The 23,073-nt window shown below is 37.6% G+C and overlaps 1 protein-coding gene across 1 annotated transcript in view; it reads left to right on the plus strand.

Annotated features, from left to right (window-relative positions):
* LOC145672928 (very long chain fatty acid elongase AAEL008004-like) overlaps window positions 1-23,073 on the plus strand; it is a 104,117-nt gene that overhangs the window by 49,031 nt on the left and 32,013 nt on the right. Inside the window, exons 3-4 of the mRNA XM_081742146.1 lie at window positions 2,784-2,974; window positions 15,961-16,041. Coding sequence (XP_081598272.1) covers window positions 2,784-2,974; window positions 15,961-16,041 — 272 coding nt within the window. The remainder of the gene's footprint in view (window positions 1-2,783; window positions 2,975-15,960; window positions 16,042-23,073) is intronic.

Raw genomic sequence — 23,073 nt, forward strand, 5'->3', positions numbered from 1 at the left:
TGATGAAACGAGTCACGGTTTTGGTTCAGGTCTCTCGGGTCTGAGTCTTGTTTCTCAAACCTGAACAGATTTGGTGTAAGAAATTCAGGACCCGGACATACTGCACGTAATTATGGAAGACAAAATGTCGACATTTGAAAATAAACCAGATATTTTATCAATATTTGATTCACTCTGTCAGGGAACTGGCTTCTTAACTGTAAGATGGCATTAGCGCAATTACTAAGGTGGATTATTAACTGACAAACTGCCAACGTCTTAGCTGCATTGAGTATCGCCTTCTCGTAATGTCAGAAAAGTCAAACAGCATTAGGTTCTGTCCGAGGAAAGATGAGTTACCGTTCGTGATTAGCAGTTGGTGTTTTCATTGCGGTCCCCACCCAGCGTCCTGGGGACAATTACGGAGCTCTTTGAAAGAAAGAAGTAGCGAACTCCGGTCTAGAAAGCCAGTATTAACTTCAAGAGGACAATTGGAGAGCTGCTTTAAAGAAAGAAGTAGCGAACTCCGTTCTAGAAAGCCAGTATTAACGTCGAGAGCACAATTGGGGAGCTGCTTGAAAGAAAGAAGTAGCGAACTCCGTTCTAGAAAGCCAGTATTAACGTCAAGAGGACAATTGGGGAGCTACTTGAAAGAAAGAAGTAACGAACTCTGCTCTTGAAAGCCAGTATTAACGCTGAAAGGAACGATGTCCTGTTCATATATCACCTCAAAAGCAGGGGCGGCTTTGGATTTTAATTTTGGGTAGGCCTGCTTCCTCGCTTATGGATACATGTACACATTAGGAAATTACTTTTACAGTAGTAGTTGATGCTATTTGCTAAATAATTATCTACCATTAATATAAATAGTGGAAAATATATTTACTCCTTATCGTATTTTTCAGCGTTTGTATATATTTTTAACATTTTTGGGTAGGCCCCGTGCCTACCCGGCCTAGCCGCTAAAATCGCTACTGCTCAAAAGTATAAGTGTAAGAATCCAGTTGTTGTGCAGCTATGCCAGGAGTTTAACAATTTATTTAACTGAGAAGGGAAGTTATTTCATTCCAGTGACGCAAATACGATAGTTATCGCTCGTGGCAAGAACTCGCCCTTAGCGCCGCCTGACTAACCAAACCAAAACGCTGCCCCAAATATTTGCCCAATTTTGCGCCCTCGCAATCCGGCGCCCGGGTCACAGGCACCGTTTTTCCCTGTTACGTCATTGTTTCAATCTTATAAAGGCAACATTCCTAACCCAAAATCTCAGTCTTTTTCCTCCGCTCTTTCTCCTTAATTTCAAGTTTCTATCTTATCCTTTAAAAATCGAAAGATAAAGAAGCTGGCCACCCTATTACCAGTCTGCTAGTTCTAGTGGCGCCACCTAGTTGTGTAAAGAGTAAATGAACTAAATTAAAGCTGTCTTGGGCTCGCATTCTCAGACAACATCCTCCATTACGACCTAAGAATGTTAAAGTCTTTCTATTTCAACTGTGCCCCCTTTTGGCGCTGCTGCTGATGTGTGTTTTCCCTGTTCCTCCCTCGAACGAGGAGGGACAAGTTGCTGCGGCCTAAATCTTTCAATTGTTTGATGCGGAATGCGTTGCCATAATGAATTATTTCCTGGACTTTGCTGTACTCTGTCTTGTTGGCCATTCTAAGTAGCCTACGATCTTCGCTTGTCAAGGTCAAATGACTGAATGACTAAATTGGCAACCATAGCAGAGGCCATTCACTTCTTTTCCTAAGCAACGGGAAATGTTTCCTCCGTAAGAGGGCTGCGGGGGTGGGGCCGAAGTATGTTTTCACATATTTTCCCGAGGGCACGCCTGAAATAGACAGGCTCGAGAATAGAAAATTCTTCCATCACAAGATTTCGACGAGTCTTATTATCAGGGACTGAATTACGTTTTTCTTAATCTTACAGTGAATTGCTATTTATTAGCTTAAGAAAAAACTGTTTTTAAAAAAACAGATTTTAATTGGTTAACAATTCCATTATATAATATTCTGAAAGTATTTCGGTAAAATTAGAACGACCCACTGTTAAAAATTTTGACAATTCATCATTTTAAATTTTAATTGGACTTAATATGAGAAGTATGTATATTAAATAACATTATTAAAATAACAATGAAATTATATAGCAAACAATATTAAAAATAACAACAAATAAACATTAATATATTAGGCAAGTCAGGGCGTAACTTGTGGAGGGAGAGCAGGGGGCAAAATTGTCTTACTCCATATACAATACGAACATGAAATTATAAATGACGCATCAAGCAGGTTCACTACATTACATAAACAAAACAGCACACAAAAGGTCACTAAAACAAAAATGAGTCGTGGGCCCATTTCAGTAAGAAATGTCTACTAATAGGGACCCTAGAAACAATATTTATTCGTATGGCTTTCAGATTTGTCAATATTGTCCCCTGAATTAATTTGTCATGTATGGAACGGGCCCAGGGGCGTAACTTGCATGCGGAAGGGCCCACAGGCTCCGGGGCCCATAAAGAGTAAGAGAAAGTTGGAAAGAGGTGGCCCAAAAACTAGAAAAACAACTTTTTTAGGGGGCCCAAATACGCGTATTAATGCTTGCCCCCTCAGAAAAAAATCTAAGTTACGGCGCTGTGCCAAGAACATGGCAATGTTTTTCGTCAATGGTTCGTTGTAGTTTTACGAAAACGAAATAATAATTTTATATGAACTCGTTTTCAAAGAGTTCGTTATAATTTTAATTTTTAAAAAAATGTTCTTGTATATTAAGGTAATGTATTGTTGTTAAATTTTCATTTCAGATCCAAGAACAAATGATTGGTTTTTAATCAGCAGTCCATTCCCTGGATTGGCTATTATTTTTCTTTATTTATATTTTGTCAACTCATGGGGCCCTCGTTATATGGAGAACAGAAAACCCTTCAAACTGAAGACTCTTCTCATACTGTACAACTTCTTTCAAGTGTTGGCGAGTATATGGCTGTTTACCGAGGTAAGTCATTGTTTACTGTTGTTAATATACGTATATCTAACCCAGGATGTACTTGAACCTGAACCCACAAAGTGGAGATAATGTATATATTTCCTGAAAGCTTGGGTCAAGGTAAGATCAAAACCGGTTACCAAAATTGGGGTGGTCTCATGCATTCCGCTTGGGGGCAGCACTTTACTCATTTTTATTAAAATCTTTAAGCGTGTCTATAAAGTCCGTTACAACCCCGAAAAATCTGAAACGGGGAGACAGATATGAAAACAGAAAAAAATGTCTTTCATCTAGGGATGCGCACGAGACGAGTCGAGACAGGATTTTCCTGACAAAATTCTAGTCGAGATACGGCTCTTCCAATAGAGAAATATACATTTTTCGAGTCGAGACATCACTTTCACAGCACATTTCGAGACGAGACAGCCACAAATCTTGTCTCGTGCGCATTCCTACGTTTCATCATTTCAAAACTACAACGTATCAAAGTAAAATAAATTGTCCTACTGTCCCCCACAGGGTCCCAAACGGGGTCCAACTCAAAATTTTTAAATGGAAAGGAAGGTCAACTTGTATATCGTATGAAAGTTGGTGTTAAACGAAATAAGATAAATCAAGTCGCGACTTTCTACGATAAACCTGTGGAAAATAGCGGTGGGTCAAATTACCAACACAATCTTCATTGCAAAGTCTATGCTCACTCCTATCAATCTGAAACGGTGAGACAGGTGTAAAGCAAGCAAACAAACAAACAACAAAACTAGAATGTTTCAATACGCTTGTTTTGACATTTTGACAAACCGCCATTTTGCACAGGCTTATCATAGAGTCGAGACTTGATTTGCCTTCTTTTATTTAACACCAACTTTCATACGATATGCAAGTTGACCCACCTTTCCATTTAAAAATTTTGAGTTGGACTCCATCTGGAAACCTGTTGGGGATCCCGGGACAATTTATTTTACTTTGATGCGTTGTACTTTTGAAATTATGAAATACATGTTTTTTTTTTTTTTTTCTGTTTTCATATCTGTCTGACCATTTCAAATTTTTCGGGGTTGCAACGGACTTTATAGACTTTAATAAAAATGAGTAATGTGCTGCCCCCAAGCGGAATGCATGAGACATCCCCAATTTTGGTAACTGGTTTTGATCTTTTGACCCAAGCTTTCAGGAAATATATACATCATCCACGGGCGTCTCTGACGGGGGGGGGGCGAGGGGGACACGTCCCCCAATATTTTGAAGTACAAAATATTCAATATTTTATTCTAAGTTAATTATTTACTAACGATAGAATAACATAAATAATATTTTTTTATTTGGAATATAATATTCAGGCTGTGAAACGATTATAACAGAGTTCTTGATATAGCTTAGGAGATCCGTGAAGGTAAGAAGAAGGGTAAAAATGGAATCGAAGATAATAAACAGGTTGGACTAGGAAGTACCATTTAAATCAATTTCTTTGATGTCCCCCCCCCCAAAATTTTACATGCCAGAGACGCCAGTGACATCATCCCCACTTTGTGGGTCATGTTCAAGTACATCCCTAGTAAGTAGAGTGTACTATATTTGGGGCGTCCAAGAAATCTATCTTTGTTTAAGATAATATACATTCTGACTGATTAATGCCAAGACAAAACTCTTAAGGTAGAAACTTGAAATTTTGACAGTACATAGGATATATGACGTAATGTACCACTAAGGAAGGATTTGTTTTTGGAAATTCGACCTGGTAGGGTGTGAAATGGTGGACTGCAATTATTATAAGATATCCTTACTTCGTACTCCCTGAAGATTAGAATCATAAAAGTTGGTATTTGGACTGCCTTTTTAAAATAATTGAACACATGTTTCAGCGTTTTTTGATACTTGATCAAGAAGGAAAGAAAATGAGGTGGAGGGATACAATTATTCTTATTCTTATTCTTATTCTTATTCTTATTCTTATTATTATTATTATTATTATTATTATTATTATTATTATAAGATATCCATATCTCGAAATGCCTTAAGGTTGCATACATTAAATTTAAATTTGAGCTTTCTATTAAAAGTGATTGATAACGTTTTTGAGCTTTTTTTTAAATATTTGACATAAAAGGGAAGAAAAGGGGAAAATGATAAAAGAGTGTAAGTTGCAATTATTGTAATAAGATGTCCATACAAGACATTTCTTCGTGCGAGACTTCAAATTCAGACGAATTCTGTACAAAAGGTGCAGAAGGAACAACGCCTTATATTGTTCACATAACACGTGGGGACATTTGGTAATGGTGTATAAAAATGAGAAATATACAATAGGAATATTGAACATTTCCTAAAGGACATTGGCTAATGATGTATAAAAATGGGAAAATATATATAATAGGAACATCGAACATTACTGAATGGGTATATCTCCCTCCATTTTTTTGAAAATGGATTTTTTAACCGATCTCCCTTGTTGGGGATTTGGGATCTCCAATCTTCACGAAATGTATCCTGAAAAATTCTACAAGTTCTAGAATATGTAATTGCCAAGTTTCACTGACGTGCGAGAACTACGGATGTGCAAGAACTACAGTATAGAAGATTTGGAACGGAATATGCCGAATTTTGTATATAAAAAAGAAAAGGAGATGGGAGTGATAGAGGAAGAGAGAATATGTTTCCATATGTTTATGATAGTCCGTGCCCTTAGATGTAAGAAGAGTTGTACAAGTCATAATGTGTTATAAGTATCCATGTTACTTTAAAGTAACCGTAAGTACTCATCTTGCTTTAAAGTAACCGTAAATACCCTCTTGCCTTAAACTAATTGTAAATACTCATCTTGGTTTAAAGTAACCGCAAATACCCATCTTGCTTTAAAGTAACCGTAAGTACCCATTTGCTGTAAAGTAACAGTAAGTACCCATCTTGCTGTAAGGTAACAGTAAGTACTCATCTTGCTTTAAAGTGACCGTGAGTACCCATCTTGCTTTAAAGTAACCTAAGTACCCATCTTGCTTTAAAGTATCCGTGAGTACCCATCTTGCTTTAAAGTAACCTAAGTACCCATCTTGCTTTAAAGTATCCGTGAGTACCCATCTTGCTTTAAAGTAACAGTAAGTATCCATCTTGCTTTAAAGTAACCGGAAGTAACCATCTTGCTTTAAAGTAACCATAAGTACCCATCTTGCTTTAAAGTAGTGTTGTAAAAAAACGGTTTTTTTTTCTGTGAAGTTTTTTTTCAATAAAAAACATCGTTCTTTTTCATGTTTTTTTTCAAATGTCTGTTTTTTTTTCTGGCAACTATTATTTATTGATTTACGTTGCAGATTATTGAAATAATCAACAGAACTTGAGTCGAAGCCCTCGTAACTTACAAATCTTTTGTTTCTTTATACGTATATACTAGCAAAATTGTGTTATTATTCCTTTCGGCCCCAGGTCATTTTTGGCGTTTTCCTACATTTCCAGTTAGTGACTTATTGCTCAAAAACCATTCATTCGATTGATATGGTTAAGGCCTTGTGTTTTAGAAAATAGATGTGACTATTTTTTGGTGTAAGTTGCATTGCAGTGTTGCCAATGGGTAGGAAATTATTGAGGGAAATGTAGGAGTGAAAATTTACAAAAAAATCCCTAACCGAATTTCAATTTTTTTTGTATCTAGTACCACTCCTGCTATATGGGTTCAAATCACCAAAAAGAATCTTTGGTGTGTTGACAAGGTACAGTGAAATCCTGTAGTCGCTTGCTTCCATCCAAAGAGAGAAAGAAAAAATTCTGTCATACACATGAAATTTTGACACTTTTTACGCCTCACAAGCAAAAATCAAATATGCCGGGGCTACAACTTCTCTAATTATCCTATTGAAACTTTTTATGATGCGTTCTGTAGGGCAAAGAGAAAGCTTTCAGGTAGTGATACGATTGTTTCAATGTAGCCAGTAAGAGGGTAATATTAGAGGGGAAAAGGGAATTTTTTCCGAATTTTTCACCTAAAAGCGGGAATTAATTGTTTTGGCTGGAAACACTGCCATCAGACAGACGAAAGCTATCTAAAAATAAACCTTAGTACTCCAAGAATATATCCTACAAGTATCATGGCGATATATAACAAAGTAAGCATGAAATTTTAAAAAAAATCTCATTCTACCTCACAAATTCACCATTTTCTTACCACTTACAGAACATGGTTTATTATAAACCTCAACTGTACTTTCCCTAATTATTCTAGTGAAACTTTTTATGGTGCACTGCTTAGGCTAAGTATGAGGCTCCTAGACACTGCTACGTTTGTTCGAATGTAGCCAACAAGAAGGAAATAATAGAAATAAAAAAGGGAATTTTTTTCCAAAATTTCCCCTAAAATCTGGAATTAAAATTTTCTGTATCTGGCAACACTGCTATCAGACACACACACAAACTATCTTAAAATAAGATTTGGTATCCCTCTAATATATCCTACAAGTAGTATGACATCTAATAAAGTAAGCATGTCAATAAAAAATATCTCATTCTACCTTTAAAAAAATCACAGTTATCTTCCCAATTAGAGAACAAGGTCTACTGTAAACCTCAACTGTACTTCCCCTAATTATCCTATTGAAACTTTCTATAGTGCGTTGTGTAGAGCAAAGACGAGACTTCCAGATACTGGTACGTTTGGTCCGATATAGCCAACAAGAGGGAAATAATAGAGACAAAACAGATATTTTTTCCAAAATTTCCCCCTAAAATCTGGAATTAAAATTTTCTGTATCTGGTAATACTGCTACCAGACAGACGTAAACTATCTTAAATTAAACATTGGTACACCACTAATATATTCTACAAGTGTTATGACGATATTTAAGGAACAAAACTTGTAATTACCAAAAATATATTACGGTAAACAGAAAAGTAGGGAAAAATTAGAAAAATCAAGGGTTAGAACCTAAATATGAATTCTTCGTGCGTTCCCTAATTATCCCATTGTAACGATCTGAACTTGCGTTTCTTAAGTAAGGACAATTGTTCGATTGGCGTAAGTTGACTTGCACTCGGACGTATAGGTACGGATTTATAAATAAAAATTTCTAATTTTTGCCCAAATTTAGGAAAATTTTAATTTCCCTAATTGGCAACACTGCGCGCAGGCCCGTCCAATTGATGTCATCAGTTAGGTATCCATCCGAGGTATCTACTTGGCAAGTCTTAAGGAGGTCTTTCTACAACGAAGGAAGCTATAGGGAAAAAAGTAGTAAAGGAAATTTGTAATCAGAAAATTCTCGCATTTTTGACTGGGGTGAAATTTGAGAAGGAAATTCGACACCAGAAGAAAAAAATTAATATAATAAACTATAGTCCAACCATATTTTGCAAGAATAATATCCCGATATCTTAATTAGTGTCCACACAGGAGTGGATTAAACAAATGACACACCCGTGTGTGCCACTTTGGCCACCTGGGCCACTGAGTATACATTTGATTACATTTTGTTTTACTACTAACTCGTGTTGTTGTTGTGGTTATAGTCTCGACTAATAATACTATCGTAGTTGTAAACAATAACTTTATAAGGAAAATTTTCTCCTTTTAACATCTTAGTTCCAACACTGTTGGTAAGAAATGCAGGGTGTTTCAAAATGAATTTTGGGGTTTTAAGTCTTCGTAGTACTTATTACATTTTACGTACAATTATAAACAATGCATCAAGTAAAAGAGCACCTCAAACAGTCTTTGCTACAAGTGTTCAATGTGAGATTCATTCGTCACACGGCACACATCTAGTCGATAGGCGAGAAAAGCCCATAAACTTTCCGCCATATGGCACAAAACACATTCAATTTAGGAGAGTCTCGTTTCAAGTGTACCATCTTCTGAGGATTTGCTGACGGCCAGATACAAACATTATGAGTGTTCACATTAGCTTTTAGGTGAAATGTCGATTTACCACTGAAGACGACACGATCCAGAAAATCTTCATTGTTATGCAGCAATATTTCACTTGCGAAATTGGCATGTAAACCGTAGTCTGTAGACTTTAGACCTGTAGCAACTGCAAACGATAAGGATGTAGTTGCAAGCGTCTCCTTAATATTCTTCACACAGACCGTTGCACTGTACAGATTCAGTCTTTATTAAAACACAAAAAACTTTCTGCTCTCCAGTTTACATCTTTGCTGCTTGCTGTTTCTAACGGCAGACAGACGAAACAATGCATGTACATGCGTGCGTACAAAACTGTTTGAGTTGCTCTTTCATTTTATATAATATTTATAATTGTAAGTTAATTGTAATAGATACTACAAAGTTTCAAAACCCTAATATTAATTTTGAAACATCCTGCATTGCTTCAATTTGAGTCATCCTATTCGTGTCTTTTATATACATATCATCAGGGCCGGTCCTAGTCAATTTGTCGCCCCATGCAATGGCATAATTTGCCGCCTCCCCCTTTCTCCAGAAAGAACAAATCTTAAAAGTCATGATTTTAAGTATGTTACTCCAGCATGAACAACAAAGGTGAGGGTAAGTGCAGTTGCACTCAGAAAGGCTTAACCCTTATCCGGGCAAGACATTTTTGTAACGTAAACGGGCAACCGGGGTCTGTGAGGCCCAGTATATATTTTAAGTGCAGAATACACAAAATCAATGCCTATTGTCACTTACTGTTCAGACTAGTCTAGAATGTACCAGTATATATTTTTGTCAAGTAGCGAAACTTCGTGTCACGCTTTTGTAAGCCGACCAAGCAGAATAGCAAATCCGGTCCAGACATTTTTGTAACGTAAACGGACAACCGGGGCCTGTCAGGCCCAGTAGATATTTTAAGTGCAGAACACTCAAAATTCAATGTCTGTTGCCGCATACTGTTCCGACTAAAGGTTACAATAGTCACGTGTTCAATATATAATTATGTGACAATTTGATCTAATATTTGACAGGAATTTCACTAAAGTTATACGGGGCCTCCTAGGCGCCGGTTGCCCGGTTACGTCAGGAAAAGATTTTCAAATTAAAAAAAAAAAAGCTTTACCAACTCGATATGTTCATGATTTTAACTTCGACGAAAGATAGAAGAATTCAGTATTTTATGTCTTCTAAATATGTATGGTTATTGAGAAATTTTAGAAAAATGAAGCTACTGGGCCTGGGAGGCCCCGGTTGCCCGGATAAGGGTTAAATACTCACTAAAAATGCAATCCCGTTGTGTGTGTGTGTGTTTTTTTTTTTTAAATATTAATCTATTATGTTAGTGAAACATAAAGCAAACACACCTGCAGAGGATAGATGGTAATCCTTTTTATAGAATTCACTATCGAGCTTCAATCTCAATGTATCAGTTTGCAATTCCAGTGCAACTAGTTCTTTTATCTTTATTTCTTGATTTCTCTTCTATATCTGTTAACATTTTCTAAAAAAACTTGTTTCTATCTTCAATGATAAGGAACTTGTTTCTGACAAAAACAAGACTAGTTGTCATGTCAAAACTGTGATAACTTACTAAATGGAACAGACATTCACTACTATTCGAGAATTGAATTCTTGCATTTGGCAACAATCAAGCAATTTGTGCTCGGATTTATTCGACTATTTGCTTTAGCATTGTCCATGTGGCCTTAAACTAATGCATCCTAAACATAATTTATGAATGTAGTATTCAAATAGAAGGTGAGCTTAGTAAATGTAACTACCATCATCATAAAGTCTGTTTCCAACAAGAAATATTTAATTTAAATAATATACTTATGACAGATTTTGCCGGACCATCCAAACTTGCCACTCCATGCAAATGCACGTTTTGCATATATGGTAGAGCCGGCTCTGCATATCATATGTATCTAGTCGACAAATTATTTATATATGACATTTAGAAAAAATACTATTAGGCAAATTAGTATTAGTTTTTATCTTTAGACAAGTTATATGAATTTTATACTGTTCGTGACATTATTTTCGTACTTATTAGACCTGCTTTCACGAAAAAACAAAATTTCATTTCTACTTTTATTTCTTAGTTGATATTCATGAAAACTGCTGAAACCCGAATTGTTAATAGGTATGGTATTCATGTAAATTGTAAAATATTTGTAGCGTATCAGTATCTAGCGTTTAATTTATGTTGCATTTTACGGTGATTATACCTACATAAAAATATTTAATACTTAAATAGACGTAAGATGCATTAGAAATGACTATTTGAAAAAAAAACGAAATTTAGAAAAAAAACGAGAGGCAATGTTTTTTTTCTAAAAAAAACGTACATTTCTGAAAAAAAACGAACGGTTTTTTTTCTATTTACAACACTACTTTAAAGTAATCGTAAGTACCCATCTTTCTTCAAGGTAATTGTAAGTATCTATCTTGCTTTAAAATGACCGTAGGTACCCATCTTGCTTTAAAGTAACCATAAGTATCTATCTTGCTTTAAAGTAACCATAATTACCCATCTTCCTTTAAAGTAATCGTAAGTACCCATCTTGCTTTAAAGTAAGCGTAAGTACCCATCTTGCTTTAAAGTAACCGTAAGTACTCATCTTGCTTTAAAGTAACCATAAGTACCCATCTTGCTTCAAGGTAATTGTAAGTATCTATCTTGCTTTAAAGTAACCGTAAGTACTCATCTTGCTTTAAAGTAACCATAAGTACCCATCTTGCTTTAAAGTAACCGTAAGTACCCATCTTGCTTTAAAGTAACCATAATTACCCATCTTCCTTCAAAGTAATCGTAAGTACCCATCTTGCTTTAAAATAAGCGTAAGTACCCATCTTGCTTTAAAGTAACCGTAAGTACTCATCTTGCTTTAAAGTAACCATAAGTACCCATCTTGCTTCAAGGTAATTATAAGTATCTATCTTGCTTTAAAGTAACCGTAAGTACCCATCTTGCTTTAAAGTAACCATAAGTACCCATCTTGCTTTAAAGTAACTATAAGTACCCATCTTGTTTTAAAGTAACCATAATTACCCATCTTGCTTTAAAGTAACCGTAAGTATCCATGTTGCTTTAAAGTAACCATAAGTACCCATCTTGCTTTAAAGTAACCGTAAGTACCCATCTTGCTTCAAGGTAATTGTAAGTATCTATCTTGCTTTAAAGTAACCATAATTATCCATCTTGCTTTAAAGTAACCATAAGTACCCCTCTTGCTTTAAAGTAACCGTAAGTACCCATATTGCTTTAAGGTAATTGTAAGTGGGCAATTCTAACACTTCATCTCTAAATAAAGATCGCAATTGGTCAAAAAATATCTATGTTTGTTTGATTTAATTTAAACTGTAGGTAATAGTTCAGGTCTAACCAAAGAGGTTGAGTGGCCAGGTTTCTTTGAACATACTGAACACGTACGAGGGAAGTTACAACCGGAATTTCTTTTTTTTTCTATTACATAGAGAGGCCAATATGAAATTCAGTTACTGTTCTTTTTCAAGGTACTCCACATGTACACGCACATACTTCACTTACGTCATCAATGTGGGAGTGCTCGTATCCCTGCGGCATGGAATTATTTGGGATGATCTTTCAGTCATTTTAGCACACACGTTTTGACTTCGTCCTCGATGTGGAAATTTTGTCCTCCCAAGTGCTCCTTCAGGGGACCAAAAAGAAGGAAGTCGCAAGGCGCCAGATCGGGGTTATACGGGGGATGATCTAGGATCTGCCAACCAAGTTTGGTAATAGCTGTGACCGTTGTCGTGGCCGTATGAGGACGCGCGTTGTCATGGAGAAGGATGACGTCCTCCATCACTCCGTTTTGACTTTGGTCCTGAGGAGGTTGCTATAGTACGCCGCATTAATTATGGTCCCGTGTGCCAGGAAAGCGATGTATATCACACCGTCTTTGTGTCAGAATATCATCGGCATCACTTTGCCAGCGGACACATGTACCTTGAATTTTTCGGGGGCGGCGAGTGTGGATGCTCTTTGACTCCGGAGTGTAATGATCCACCCAGCTCTTATCGCAGGGGCATTTTTCAAAGAAGCTCTTGCCTTCTCTCTGAAATCGCTCTAGATGGTAAGACGAGACGTTTTTCCTACACTGCTTCTGGTCGTACATTAGCAGTTTTGGGACCCATCTGCCTGTGATTTTCCGGAAGTGAAGGTGTTCGTGGATGATCGTTTCCAAACTTCCCACGCTAGTTGTTTGTTGTTGCACTGAAATCTTTCACACAAATTGAACGTCCCTCGTATATACCAGTACAGTAAACAGCACTGTTGTAGAACTATCAGTGATGGATCCTTGGTTTTTAAAAGGGTTATGCAAAGTTGAGAAAGATTCAGAACTTCATCGGGTTCCTCCTTAAGCAAACTAGAAAGAAACTGATCTTAGTTTAATAAACAAGTTTATATCAGCTCTCCCAAAAAAGTATTAATGGTATAACCTTTTAGTGGCTCGATTTGGACAATGTTTAAAAACAAACTAATAAGTGTACTAATCTAATATACCTGTACAAGGTGCATGAAAAGTCTGGAGCCATACGCCAACTCCGTTACGAGGAAAGATGCGAAATAAAGGTTGGTGGGACAGGAAATCTATTTAGGTTTTCAATCTAAATTGGTGATTTTTTTTTTTTTTTTTTTTTAAGCGCACCAGGTGTTTTGGACTCTACGCTAAATGAAAAGACATTTCCAGTTCAAACTGCTGTTCGAACGAAATGTAAATGCACGCAAAAGTGTCATGGGGAACGTGTACATTGATAAAGGGAAGAACTTTATAACACGTCTAAAACATTTCTCAACAATGGTGTATTGTTGGTGTGGTGAGGTCGTTGGTTTTTGTTTAACATAGGGCATCTTACCAGTGTGGAGCTCTAATGGCCAGTCCGGAAATAATCAAAAATCAAAATTTTAATAATAAAAACTAATTAATAATTTTAAAAAATCAACATTTTAAAAATGTAAACCACCTATTTCCAGCAACTTTCTTCTCTTTCCACTTTCTCTGCATATTTACTCGTTAGAGACTTTTGACATATCGTGTATAATCTCCAAAATCAAGTTCTCCGATCCTGTTATTATTTTCCCTTAAGTTTATTTCCCTATTCTCTTAATTTATTTATGAAGGAAACATTAGAATAAGTATACCAAAATAATTTATGTAATGATAATTTGCAATAGTAGAGCATATGCTCATATATTCTAATATACAGGGTGATCCAAAGAGTCCAATCGTATCCTATGAATTATTTAGAATCACGTTAGCTGTGAATGGAAAAGTACAGTATAAGAAAAGTGCAGATTTCATCACACAACTTATACACAACACTTATTCCAAAGTTTCCCTGTGGACATCACTTTCGGACACCAAACGATGTGTGATTCTCTATTACATTACTAGCGTTATCGATGCAAAAGTATGTCATTATGCCTCTTTAAGTTTGTGCACGTTGTTATAATGATTGTGAGCTCCTTACTCTTTGTTACGCCCTAACTAAGCATTATCGCACTAGATAAGATTCTAAAGGTTAGTTCACACATAGTGTGTCATGCTCATGTCATTCCCCATCCATGTTCTGTCCATGCCACGGACGCGACCATTCACACATGACGTGCTATGCCGCTACTGCCACAGACAAGAATAAACAGACGAGCAACTCTCTATATGCGCTATTGAAATTAGTTTGTGTCGTCTGCACGGCGGAAGAGCCAATCTACGTTTGGTGGAGAATGATGTTTCGTCGTAAGTGGAATGGCGCTGCCATCGGTTTTTGAACGTAGCGACATGTTTTGCCCTTGAACCTACGCATTCTTTAAGTCTGTTTCGCATGTAAGCGTGAAGTACAGCGCAAGAAGTTCAGATTAGTAATTACCCGTACTAAATAACTATCATAATTTTTGGGGCACCTTTTATAAAATCATCTTCTTGTGTTGTGCTTTGTTGACATTTTCGTATTTCTTTGTCAAAATTATGTTGAAATAATTTATACAAACTAGCGGTCAAACAAAACAAAAGGAAAAGTACACGATGGGAATGCACATCTGTGCACATGATGCTTTTAACCACCATGTGCTACTAGAGACGGTTATTTTCGAACTTTCCACGCTGCTGACAACAGATCGACTGGTTAGGCCCGTCGCAGTCACGCTACGGTTCGCCTTGTTGCCAGTTTTTCGCACAGTTTGCGATCTGTATACTTTTGTCTGTGGCTACTGTTTTCTATAGGATTTTCCTTGGTTATGGTCAACTTCGTGTCGCTTCGTGTGCTTCGAAGTAAGCCGAAAAATCGCGGCGGACTAGTAGGATTTAGGATTTAGATTTCTGGATTTCAGCATCTAAGGCCATTTAGCCTTTCATATTTTGAGGGATGACGTCCCTCGGCGAGCACACAGTCCAAGGAAAGGGAAGAAAGAAAGGACAGGGGAAGGAAGGAAGCGGCCTGGGAGCTATAAGTTAGGTACCACCCCGGCATTTGCCTGGTGTGAAAACCTCATTCAGGGTGGCTGCCCTGAAAAAGCGTGTTACACTTTTTCGACCGAGTGCCCCACCGGGAATCGAACCCGGGACCGGTCGCGCCGAAGGCGAGAGCTTTAGCGACTACACTACGCGAAGCTACAGCGGCGGACTAGTCACGACCGGGCTGCTTTCTCTACAAAGGAGCCTGTCGGGGCACGGCACATCATGTGTGAATTAAAAGGGACAATCCAATGAATTTTCAATGTCAAAGTCTGAAAATCAACTTTGTGGGCCACTGCACGGACAGGGCACGGGATGGTACGGCACACTGTGTGGGAATTAACCTTAACTTCGTGATGGTCATTCCAGACAGAGGTGCTTGTAACTGAACTGAACTTCTCTTACAATCCGTTTATCTCTAAACATGCCACTAAGATATTGCCTCTCAGCAAACGCATGATGTGCTGGTGCACCATCACAAACAGACTCAAACAGCTTTTCTACCTATCGTATAATGGATGAAAAAAATATATATGGAAAGTGTGATAGGTTTTTAGATCATCCTGTACAGTTGCCTTGTGTGAAGAGTGAATAGTTTCAATATAGAAAATCATGGTATTCTTTCTTTTTATCTTCTTCAGGGTTTAGCAGTTGGATGGTGGAACAAATACAGTTTTCGATGTCAACCAGTTGACTTCTCATACAGCCCGGATGCAATGAGAGTAAGTAATTTTGCTGTTATGTTTCTTACATTTCCGGAAAGAGAATTTTTAATTATGCAATGATGATATAGTAGAGGCCGGATAACTCGGCCTAATCAGGACCGAAGGGTGGCCGAGTTTGTGAAAATGTCGGATTATCGGGAATGGGGTTAAAAAAGAAAATGAAAATTAATAAATACACACTCTAAAGTAATTCACCTGATAAGACAGACCTCAGAGAAATACTTTATGAAGGCATAAAGCTGTCTACAATGAAAATTAACAAGGCGACTTTGCAAAAAATTAGTTAGATACTATTTTGCACGCAAGCGGACAATGACCTTGAACGGGTCTGCGCGCGTTTTTTTTCTCCCTGCTAGGGTGTGGCCGAGTTATTCGGACTGCCGGATTATCGAGTGCAATGGCGGATCCAGCCCGGGGCCAGGGTGTCTAGCCCCCCCCCCAGTTTTCGGATGACAAAAATAATTTAAGCTATTATTTATTTCTTCTATATATTTTTGAAAGTTTAACTAAACTCATGATATGCCTATCCTAGTCTGGGTTCTGGCTGGTCCCCTCAGTTTTTACCTTCTAAATTCGCCACTGATCGAGTGCCGAGTTTTAGGGATTCTATTGTATATAATTATACTTTTTCCAGTTTTCCAGCTAACAAGTCGTATTCAAAGTTTAAATGATTTCTATCATTTCCTTGACATGTTTTCAAGGTCATACCAAAGATTTACCAAATTAACAAACTAACTGTATGGCCTATGGAACCCGGAGGTTCAATGCCGCGTTCACGAAAGCTCTCCACTGACTTCTGCCCTTAGCCAACTGGATCCAATTTCTACTTTGTATTCCTACTTCTGTGAGATCCATCTTAATACTGCCCTCCCATCTGCACCTAGGTCTTCCTAATGGACGTTTTCCGATTTGATTTCCAGTTAAAACTTTGAAATCGTTTCTACGTTCTTCCATTCTGGCTACATGAACTATACACCTGAGCCTCCTAGATTTGGTGATCCTGAATGTTTGGTAAACATATAAATCAGGGGCGGATCCAGGACCGACTTCTGGGGGGGGGGGGCAGTGGGTTGTCATACTGCTACTTTTAAAGGCTCCAAACTTTGGGATGGGTTTTATTCATATATATAAAATAAGAAAGTTTCCTCTTCGGGGGGAAGGGGGCAATCGCCCCGATCGCCCCCTTGGATCCGCTCCTGATATAAATTATGAAGTTTCCGACAGTCCCCTTAAGTTTACAAGTTTAAGTTTTACCAATGTGATTTCCCTTGAGAGCCGCCACTGGTTTGTAAGCACGTAAACAATAAATAAATGACTATAAATACTAGAAGGAGAAAACGTTCTTTTTAAAAGGTTATTTCCTACTCTTTAACGAATTAAACAAACAATACATGCTAGCTACGCATCATTTGACGAGATGCTTTGTCGTCCAGCGTTGACACAATCTATGTAAATTGAGTTTAAATGCTGACCTTGTGGGTGAGCCTTGAGTAAACGTAAAATCAAGAGGTCATCCATTTCCTTTCTTGAGGGGTCAAGAGTCTGTGATTTCTGCTCTGTAAAAGATGATTTCCTGTTTATCAATGCGAGGGGCGTGATGCAGACATTTTTCCGGGTTAAGAGAATGTGTGTAGAATGAATACAGATAACTAACTAAAAGAAGGATTGTTAATTAACTATATTTTGGGTTCTATAAGCTAGAATTTGTTCGCTAAAATTGTTTTATTTTAGAGAAACTAATTTTTGTGTCATTAAAAAGTGTCGTTAGTGCGAATCTAATTCATTTTTGATAGTAGCGGGCCTATTTTTATTGTGCTGGAACATTTTCTTTTATTATTAATTCAGGTATGCACTGTATATAAAAAAGTATGAACCGTTTAGTAAATTGCATGCATTATTTGGATTTCTCTTAAGAGTCTTCATCCCGGCGAAATTAAAATACCACTAATTTTACAGTAATTATGTGATATCTTCAAATAGATAAAAGATAATCGAAATGTGGAACAAGAGCGCCCTAGACAATATTTTTTTTTACATGAGAAACCGTTATCACGACTCACTTATCTGCTTTCGATTTCGAGCCATTTTGAAAATCGGCATTTATTTTCGCGTTTCTAAACAGCTGAAAACGGAAAGCCACTAGGTGACTTGTGATAACGGTACCTCATGCAAAATAATATTGTCTAGGGCGCTCTTGTTCCACATTTCGATTATCTTTTATCTATTTGAAGATATCACATAATTACTGTAAAATTAGCGGTATTTTAATTTCGCCGGGATGAAGACTTTTAACGAAAACCAATCCACTTGACGTAACAGCTCATTTGTGTGAGTCTCAGCCTGCTCCAGCGCCATCTGCTAGCGATCGGTTGAACTACGTCCAGCCTAGCGGCGAGCACTAGATTAGCACGCTGTGACGCCCTGTTCCTAACAGGCGCACCAGGAGCTTTGTAGATCTAGTGGCCGTCACGTCTTATTTTCACATGATTCCCCAGTTTGCCTCACGACGCAGAATGGACGCCGAAAATTGGAAAACATCGACCAAGAATCAAACCCAGGGCCACGCGGACATGAGTTCAACGCTCTAACCACTATAGTATATTCCCAGTGGCGGATCTAGGTCGGAGCTGGGGGGCCTAGTAATCCAATTTTTTGGGTAACAAAAATAATTTAAGCTATTATTTATATTTTTTAAAAGTTTATAATAAACTCATGATATACCTATCATAGTCTGGGGTCAGCCTCCCAGTTTTTACCTTCTAGATCCGCCACTGTATGTCCCCTGGATTTCTTTAACAGTGACGCAAATATGACTCCTAAGGTTTTCTCGTCTTATCTCGTAAATTTTGGAGAAAATATAATCTCGTCTCTATTCTCGAAAAAAATTCTTTCTCGACTCGTCTCAATTATAGAAATGTTTTTCTTCACTCGTCTCGCTTTGTAAATGTATCTAAAAGAATTTATGTCCTGAATTTTATCCCAATTTGATCTAGAAGTTATCAGAATCCTTCCTTCTTACGAGAGATCCACAAAGGGTGTGATATAACAACACTGAAACCATATTTATTATTGGAACGTCAAGACAAGGAGATTAGTTGAGGTCATTCAACTAGTATATCGCTATGTCAAGACAAGGTTAGCTGAGGTCATTAAACCAGTAAATATTTATGTCAACACGAGGAGATTAGCTGAGGTGATTAAGCGAGTAAATCGCTATGTCAAGACGAGAAGGTTACCTGAGATCACTAAACCAGTAAATCGCTACAAGATGAGGAGATTAGCTAAAGTTATTAAACCAGTAAATCGCTATGTCAAGACGAGGAGATTAGCTAAAGTTATTAAACCAGTAAATCGCTACGTCAAAACAAAAAGGTCAGCTGAGGTCATTGAAACAGTAAATCGCTGTGTCAAGACGAGAAGGTTAGCTGAGGTCATAAACGAGTAAATCACTACGTCAAGACGAGAAGTTTAACTGAGGTCATTAAACCAGTAAATCGCTGTGTCAAGATGAGAAGGTTAGCTGAGGTCATAAACGAGTAAATCGCTGCGTCAAAACGAGAAGATTAGATGAGGTCACTAAACCAGTAAATCGCTACAAGACGAGTAGATTAGCTGAGATCATTAAACTAGTAAATCACTATGCCAAGATGAGGAGATTAGCTAAGGTTATCGCTACGTCAAAACGAGAAGGTTAGCTTAGGTCAACAAACCTGTAAATCGCTGTGTCAAGACCAGAGATGTAATAGAGCGTATACGGGAGTATACGGCGTATACCCACCTAATAATCTTATAGTCCAAGGTATACTCACCTCAAATTTATGAGAGAATGAGCATATAGGGGTAAGTACATGCTATATTTTCGAAAACGATCGAGTGTATACCCACCAAAAATTGTAGCAATACATCACTGGTCAAGACGAGAAGTTTAGATGAGGTCATTAAATCAGTAAATCGCTACATCAAAACGAGAAGGTTAGCTGAGGTCACTAAACCAGTAAATCGCTACAAGACAAGGAGATTAGCTGAGATCATTAAACCAGAAAATCGCTATGTCAAGACGAGAAGTTTAGCTGAGGCCAGTAAACCAGTAAATCACTACTTCAAGACAAGGATATTGGCTTAGGTCCGTGGTGCGTGGAAACTTCTCGGTTTGTGTGAGGATAGGTATCAGGATAGATACGGCAAGAGAAGCCAAGAAATAGTTTTGATATGAATTCAACATCTCAAGAATAAAATCCTCCCTCATTCTTATCCCCCCGTTGGGCCTGAATCTCTTCCTTCGATAGAGCTCATATGGTTAGGATCCAACCTTAAGCTCAAATCTGATTTCACACAGCCTAAGAGGTATTAAATTCCCAACTTTGTGCCATTGATCCGAGGAAGGTGCACACATACGTCAATCTGCTATGAACGACAACATATGGATAAACACCTGGATAACCGCATCAGATAAGCTGATGTTGCGGATCTCAGGCGAAGACCAATGACGCATCTGAGATTAAACAGGGCTGCATGTAAACGTTGGCTAACACAGAATTATAGTCGCAGGTACTCTCACCAGGATACCTTTAACGCCTCACCAAAGTGTATTTCACTTCCAATGGTATCACGAAAGAAGCATTTTGAATGAAACTAGCGCTTCATTCAGTTTTGTGGTGAGAAGAGGTTCTTTTTTGATAGTAATGATGGTAGTTAGGGGTCAGGCATTGATCAGATATATGACAAGGATATACAGACAACCCAGGCATTACGTATAGAGCCTCTAATGCTCATGCAGGGGACATTGACCAGTGCAGCGTACATCCAGAACATAATCTAAGTCGTTCTATTGTCTTTCAGGCGCCATTAGAGAAATGCGCTCCTTCAACAAGGCAATGTCTTCCCACAAAGCACTCGTGTTTACGTCATCTTCCGTAGTCTGCAAGTTCATCAACTATGTCTCCCATTGAATATATGTGAAACTCGATTGCAAGGCGTACGGTCTGGTCTGCAACCCGAGTAGCAAACGATGACCAATTCCGCTACGAGGTGGAAGAAGCGTGGAACGTCATTTTCCAGGATGACACCCAGCGCCTCTACAACAGTTTCTATACAAGAATAGAGGCCTGCATTGATGCTGAGGGAAAGTACACCAATACATAGTGGGAAGGACTCTGTGCGTTTGATCTTGTCCATTGTACTCGTATAATCTATAGAGTGTATGTATAAAATGTCATTCGCGTGGGACTATGAGTTTTTGGTATTAAGTTTTCACTTTCTACAAATGGATTATCCCCAATATTTTTTATATTAGGGGATTCATTTCAAAATATCCTTCGGAAAGCAAGATCAGGTTCTTCTGGACATATTCTTTGCTGCTCATATTTTGATTATTCAAATTGCTTTGTAAGCAATAAACTGGTAGAGAACAGGGATAGTTTTTTTTTTTACGAAGAAGCAGAACGTCTATTTAACCAACTTCCGCGATATCATATGAAAATTCTATTAGGGGATTTCAATGAAAATAGGACGAGAGGATATTTTCAAACCAATTGTAGGGAAAGGACAACGATGTCAGACTTCTGAACTTTGCTACATACAAAAAGTATTAGTGTAAAGAGTAAAAAAATCCCACATCAGGACGTTCGACCTCAGCAGATGGAAAAATACATAATTAAATTGATCACGTTTCAGTAGGTAGAAGAAGACAGTCCAGCTATTGATATTTGGTCTTTTAGAGGAGCTGACTGTGACACTATCTACTATCTGGTAGCAGCGATTATAAGAGAAAAATTGGAAAAAAAGAAAAAGAAAAAGAAAGAAAGAAAGAAATCTACAGCATCTGAAAACGGAGAGGTCAGCTGAGAAGTTAATACCAGATTGAATACATTCTCGGTTTTATTAAGTTCATAATCCATTATTATTGAGGATGGTAAGGTTAAAGTTAGGAATAGCTTTAAGAGTTCACCAAAGAAACATTGGGGCACTCGAAAATGCCTAGGAACAAACCGTGGTTCAATCAGCAATGCACTAAACTAACAAAGAAGAGAAAACAGGTAAGGTTGCGTTGGCTACAAAATTCAAACTATAAAACTCCACGAAATTTCGTTATCATCAGGCGGGAAATTTCGAAAACTTTTAAAACAAAGAAACATTATTTTCTGAAAGTTAAAAATTATTGATCTTGAAGAAAATAGTAAAAATAAAAATATTCAAGAGTCGCGTATAAAGACATCAACGAATTTAAGAAAGGCTATAAACCTCGCGCATATATATTAAGAAGGCGAACGACACAATCTTCAGGGATACGGATAATATTTTGAATAGATAGAAAGATTTCTTTAACAATTTGCTTAACACACAGTCAAAAAATAATGTTCGTGCAGCACGTAAAATTAACACAGCAGAATCGTATGTTCTAGAGCATTGCCCAACAGAAATAGAAATTGCTATAATGATACGCAAATCTCCGGGTGTAGACAAATTCTTGCTGAGCTAATTTTAGCTGAATTTTAGCGAATTGTGGAACAAGATACACAAACTCATTCTTCTAATCTGGAACAAGGAAAAAATTACCGCAAGAGTGGAAAGAATCAATCATCTTTCCAATTCAGAAGAAAGGTGACAAAACCGATTGTAATAATTATTGAGGCAGTGGTGCCCACCCCCGCTTATGTTCATGACGCACCCCCCCCCCCCAACTGTCTGACTTACTTCCCTCCCAGCCTGATCGTATAATTATGACAATTCAAATTTAAATGTTATGTATATACAAACACTTTCGCTTGCCAAATCGTCTGTTCTACTATCCATAATTTTAAGTTCAAATACAAAATTCTCTGTGCGAACAACAAACAGTTCTCAGCAAGCAAAGGAAAATCCAAAGAACATTGGCTAAAATTCAGGCTCAACTACAGTATGCCGAAAGTAAAAAAGAAATCCTGAAACAGTTCCAAGATAGCGGCCCAGGATAACAAATATCTTATCTGAGGCTACTGATACGTGGAAGTTGTCGTCACTATAAAACATTTAAAATGCTGTTACATAAGA

This window comes from Thermobia domestica, chromosome 16 (assembly GCF_964235325.1).
Source record: "Thermobia domestica chromosome 16, izTheDome1.hap1.1, whole genome shotgun sequence".
Classification (NCBI taxonomy): domain Eukaryota; kingdom Metazoa; phylum Arthropoda; class Insecta; order Zygentoma; family Lepismatidae; genus Thermobia; species Thermobia domestica.